We start from the raw sequence: 6,263 nt of genomic DNA, 5'->3' as shown, positions 1-6,263 counted from the left end.
CCTTTTAAAGAAAGTAAGTAACATAAAACAGGCATTCAATATCAAGACAATGCATAAACGTTTCCAAAAGTAAGCATAATAAATGAAGGTAGATTGAAATAAAACATGCTCCAACAGGTTACAGCTCCATGCTTAAGGACATACCTAGGGGGTTAGCAACAAAAATTTTTTAAATATCCTCTAATTTTAACAACTGTGATCATCACAGAATCTAGGAATAACATAGAAACATGATGTTCAAAACAGTAAAAGTTGACACTGAAGAGATACTGCTTTCACAGGTAAAGGACCATAAAAATGCATTACCACCAGATGTGAACATATTCCTGAACGATTTGAGATACATGCAAGACTGTCAGCAAATTGTTATTGGAACTATCAGTGTCATCATCATGAGAATGAAGCAGGCACTTGTTCAGTGCATTGTGGTGTTCTCCACGGTAGATTTGTAAAGCGCAGAAAATGTTAGTTGAATCCCAAATGATTTTTATGAACTTATCAAAGCATAAAACACAGCATATCTAAGAGTGTGTCACTTTATGGGCTTAATAAAGACTGTTTTCTGATTATGAGGAATAGTTATTGTAGAAAATTTAAAATAGACACAAATATAAAGAAGAAAACATGACCAATAATCATTACATAGCAAAAACTAGTAATAACATTGTGATGTGCTTCTGTGCTAACTTCTGTTATATTTACATGTAAATATTTATTTGGCAATTAGGGCTATTCTGCATGTAAAACTTTTTATTTTGTTTTCATGCAATATTTTTGTGTCTGTTTTATTATAATAAATATTCTAGGTAAACACCATTTAAAATATTTGAAAGTATACATTCAAATGGATAATTCAATTTATTTAATCATACTGGTTAACTAATTGTTTACCATTTAGGTGTTTAAATTTTTCACTGTTATGAATGAGATTACAATCAACATTACTATATGTACCTATTTTCTGAACTTTTAGTTATGATTTTTGGCAGATTTATTTTTACTGCTCAAAAAATATGAACCTTAAGAGTTTCTTTAATCTACTACCAAATTATTTTCTAATGATTACACCAATTTGTACATCTACCAGGAATACAATAAGGTTTCCGTTTTACTGCATTCTAGATAACACTCAATATTATCAGTTTTTTAAATCTTATTTTCATAGGCAAAATAAATATAGCTTCATAGGTGTTTCTGAATGATGTTTCTCTGATTAGTAATAAAATCAAACATTTTAAATTTATTCTAAAAGGTTTTTTTCTTTGAGATTTTTCTATTCCTGGGCTTTACCTATTTTCTAGTAATTATTCCTAGTCATTTATATGAGCTTTTTATAGTGCAAAGATACCAAAACTTTATCAAATTTACTGCAAATAATCTCCCAATTTGTGTTTGACATTTGATTTTATTCATAATTTTTATATGTAGTTAGATCATTGATTTTTAACTCAGGATTTCCCCAGTTGCTTTTAATAGCATTAATTTCTTTATGCACATAAGTAGTTTTACTCTTGGTATCATTAGTAACAGGGAAGTCCTTTTTATTTTGGTTTGTTTTTTTGAAACGGGGTCTCGCTGTGTCACGCAGGCTGGAGTGCAGTGATGCGATCATGGCCCTCTGCTTCCTCCATCTCTCGGGCTCAATGGAAACTCTCACCTCAGCCTCCCCAGTAGCTGGCACTACAGAAGCATGTCACCATGCCCTGCTAATTTTATTTCCTTTTTTTTCCTCTGCAGAGACAGAGCCTTTTTATGTTGCCCAGGCTTGTCTGGAACTCCTGGATTCCAGTACTCCTCCCTCCTCAGCTTCCCAAAGAGCTGAGATTACAGGCTTAAGCCACTGTGCTGGCCAGACTTTTTAAATACAGCCTTTTGTTTTTTTCTCCCAGCTTCCATCTATAACGCTTTTACTCCCCAACTCCCAGACATATAAATATCCTGTAAATAGTTCTCTTCTCCCCAGAGCATATTGTCAAGTATATACTCCACTAGTATCAGAGATAGTAATTTGCTAGAAATAGGCAGATGAAAATAGTATTTTTAAAATATTTTTATTGTGGTAAATTATACACAGCATAAAATGTATCATTTCAGCCATATTTAAGTGTACAGTTCAGTGGCATTAAGGGCGTTAATATTGTCATGCAATGATCAACATCACTTATCTCTAGAACATTTTCATCTTCCCAAACAGAAAAACTGTACCCATTAAACAATAATCCCTTCCCCTGGCAACTACCGTTCAACTTTCTTTCTCCATAAATTCAATTATTCTAGCTTTCTCATGTAACTGAAATCATACAATATTTGTCCTTTTGTGTCTGGCTTATTTCAGTCAGCTTTATGTCCTCAAGGTTAATTCATGTTGTAACCAGTGTGAGAATTTCAATCCTTTTCAATACTGAATAATATTCCACCACAATGTATTTATCCATTCATCTGCCCATGAACATTTGGGTTGCTTTCACCTTTTGGCTATTGAGAGTAATGCTGCTGTTAACATTAGTGTACAAAAACAGTTTTTTGATCACATTGCTAACCACTACATACACAAACATTGAAGCTGGGAACACTGATACCAACTACTGACACTTAAATTATGAATTAGCTTTACCTATCCTATCTACAGAAGTTTTGTGTTCTAAATATTTCTCTCAAGACCTGAAAAGCCATCTTTGTGCATCCAATCAGATATTTTTCTTCAAAAATATGCTAGAAAGATATTCAATAAATAGACAAAATGGCAATAGTTTCAGGAGATTCATTCTCACTATGAATTGGGCATGCACCAAATTCCAGGCAACATATAGAAGCATTGTGGAAGATTCCTCTGTCCTTTTGAGCCAAAGACAGCTTGATAGTTGTTTTGGGTGTATTATAAATCAGTACCTTATTTCTCTACATTTTTTTTTCAGAGAAATCAAGAATGGCTGAAGAAAATCACACTGTGAAAAATGAGTTTATCCTCACAGGATTTACACGTCACCCAGAGCTGAAGACTCTGCTGTTTGTGGTGTTCTTTGCCATCTATCTGATCACCATGGTGGGGAATAATGGTTTGATGGCATTGATTTTTACACACCGTCGACTTCACACACCAATGTACATCTTTCTGGGAAACCTGGCTCTTGTGGATTCTTGCTGTGCCTCTGCCGTTACCCCCAAAATGTTACAGAACTTCTTTTCTGAGGACAACAGGATTTCCCTCTGTGAATGCGCAGTACAGTTTTATTTTATTTGCGCTGTGGAAACTGCAGACTGCTTTCTTCTGGCAGCAATGGCCTATGACCGCTATGTGGCCATATGCAGCCCACTGCAGTACCACACCATGATGTCCAAGACACTCTGCATTCAGATGACCACAGGGGCCTTCCTAGCTGGAAATCTGCATTCCATGATTCATGTAGGGCTTGTATTTAGGTTAGTTTTCTGTGGATCAAATTACATCAACCACTTTTATTGTGATATTCTTCCCTTGTATAGACTCTCCTGTGTTAATCCTTATATCAATGAACTGGTACTATTCATCTTCTCGGGTTCAATTCAAGTCTTTACCATAGGTAGTGTCTTAATATCTTACGTCTACATTCTTCTTACTATCTTCAGAATGAAATCCAAAGAGGGAAGGGCCAAAGCCTTTTCTACCTGTGCATCCCACTTTTTGTCAGTTTCATTATACTATGGATCTATTTTTTTCTTATACATTAGACCAAATTTGCTTGAAGAAGGAGACAATGACATACCAGCTGCAATTTTATTTACAATAGTAGTTCCCTTACTAAATCCTTTCATTTACAGTCTGAGAAACAAGGAAATAATAAGTGTTTTAAGAAAAAGTCTGCTGAAAATAAAACCTCAATAAAGTTTAAACAAATGACATCTATCCTAGATTAATGGTTTAATGCTCAAAAAACTTCTAAATAAAATTACACAGAGGAAGTACACTAATAGTATACAAAATATGAAAACATATCAAAATACAATCAAATTAAGCAGCAATATGTGAGAGGGAAAACTCATGGAAAGGAGTGAACTGTGCTAAATCTTTACTCAGAATTTAAAAGCACATCCTGACATCGAATTCATTCAAGCAGCAATGTAGGATGCCACCATGTCTACAGATTGTGTTACTATCATTGATGATCAACACCCAAAACAACAGCAAAACTACCAGTTACAATATAAAAGGCCATTCCATTTGCAAAGTGGGCTTTGATAACAAGCCCATTCTAATAGCTTACAACATGAGCATTAAAGTGTTTAAGATCATGTAAACAATCAACCAATGAAATCACTTACATCCACGAGCAACAAAAATGGCAAGTGAATTTTGAAATCCACATGCATAAAGATACCGTATCATAAAGTTCTAGACAAATAGTTCAAACCTCATGTAGATCTGAAGAGCCTTCGTTGTCAGTGAGTTAGGCTAAACTTCTCTGTGCCCCTTCCTGAGAGGTGAGGAAGGGGTTAAACAATGGAGACAGAAGCTTTGGGTATATTACATATAGACATGTAAAAAAGTATGATTGTTGAACTGTGAACCAGGCTTATCTCAAATAATTTCTTTTATTTCTTCACCATTCCAAAACTTAAAGTTGTTTAATGCAGATAGAACCCAATAATCTTAATGTGACATCATAAAAGAATTAATTTCCAATTATTCACTCTACATATGTTTATTGAGATCTTGATACGTGCAAGCACTGTTCTGGGTGCTCAGACATACTAATGACCAAGATACCATGTTTTTTGTCTTCTTAAACAATAGAACATTGCCATGATTTTAATTACTAACTTTTGGAACAAGGAGGACCCATAACAATAACAGAAAAATTCTCCCTTCCACTTCCTCTCTTGATGCTCTGTGGTGACGTCTAAATTATCAGAAGGCAATTGTCATGTTGCAGTGGGCTTCAAGCTAGCCAGTCACTAGAGGCTGGCATCAGGAGGAAAATCAGCACGCTGAGTCTATATAGAAAAGGGAGTGGAAAACAGATGTATTTCTAGATATAACTCCCTAAATCATGACTACAAAACTATAAAAATATACTGTATCTTTGTAACCTCCAAGAAAACCTAACCTAGTTCATTCCAATTATTCTCAGACATTTCAATATTTCCTTGCCCATTTTAAATTTAAACTCCCTCAGTTGAACTTTTGCCTAATCCACTTAGCACTGGATGGCCTGTGCTAAGCTGTATATATACATTACCTCATTTAACCCTCATAAATCCTTTGAGAGAATTGCAATTATTATCCCATGAGACAGACGAGAATATGAAGTGCAGTACAGTTGAGTCACTTGCTCAATGACCCACAGGAGTCTGCATGACCTGAACCCCAAGATGCCTAACTACAAAAACTACATTCTCAATGATTACATAAGAAATCACAAAAGGTCACCCAGAGATTGCACAGAATTGTTTATCCCATGCAATGCAGAATGGCATAGTGTTCTTTGGAAAACTAATTTTGAGAGATTTTTAAATCAGGAGAATTTTTATAGAAGCAAAATTAGCCTTTTCTTGAAAAGTTGGTAAATCTGGCAACAATTCCCATGCTACCTCCCTGGCCCATCTGAATATCTAAATTTATAACACTGCATTAAAAACTACTGGCTCTCACCATACTTCATTTCAGTGCTTACTTACAGTAAAAATATTTACCAAGTTGTAACAGTAAAAATATTCACCAAGTCGCAGTTGTGAATTATATACTGACTTGAACAATGTCTCAATGTTTCAGCTTACCTTTTATAGTGAAAACATTAAAAAGTGAAAAAATGACCAAAAAGTTCCAGAAGGGACAATTTATTAATTCATTTGCAGTCATATACAGAGGATTACAAAAAAACAAAAATGACAATGAATAAATAAGCTAAATACAGAATTTGTAGGGAACGTATTAAAAGGGCGGTGTGGTTTTCGGGTGTGTACTTCTGCCAGATGCTTTTTCACTATGCATTAAGTATGCAGTGTATGATTCAACTAGTACCAAGAGGCAAGATGGGAAATTTTGACCTGTTGGTCCTACACCAGAGGGGAAAAGTTGGGAAGAAATACGTAACCTATAAGGAAAAGAAGTAGTTTTAACCAAAGAAGCTTTATATCTTAAATGCTTGCATTGACTTCTTCACTGGTTTTCTGAGTCCAGGTAGGTTAATTTTATAATAAGAGGCCCCACTTTCATCTACTCACAGACTGCATCTGTTGGTTGAATCATCCATGAGTGGAAGATTTATAGTTCAAAGAAAAAATAA

The 6,263-nt window shown here is 34.7% G+C and overlaps 1 protein-coding gene across 1 annotated transcript; it reads left to right on the top strand.

Moving 5' to 3' along the window:
• The first annotated feature begins 2,854 nt into the window (after positions 1-2,854).
• On the top strand, positions 2,855-3,862 carry LOC116565572 (olfactory receptor 5K1-like). Its single transcript, XM_032299312.1, has one exon. It carries the CDS (start codon positions 2,927-2,929, stop codon positions 3,860-3,862), a length of 936 nt encoding a protein of 311 aa, XP_032155203.1. The 5' UTR covers positions 2,855-2,926.
• Positions 3,863-6,263: the final 2,401 nt, after the last annotated feature.

This window comes from Sapajus apella, unplaced genomic scaffold (genome assembly GCF_009761245.1).
Source record: "Sapajus apella isolate SASKATOON/1434 unplaced genomic scaffold, GSC_monkey_1.0 scaffold40, whole genome shotgun sequence".
NCBI classification, from domain to species: domain Eukaryota; kingdom Metazoa; phylum Chordata; class Mammalia; order Primates; family Cebidae; genus Sapajus; species Sapajus apella.
This window is presented reverse-complemented; position numbering and strand designations above follow the sequence as displayed.

What these genes read in the sequence shown, in the direction of transcription:
- LOC116565572 (XM_032299312.1), top strand. Translation starts at nt 2,927, where the DNA reads ATGGCTGAAGAAAATCACACTGTGAAAAATGAGTTTATCCTCACAGGA.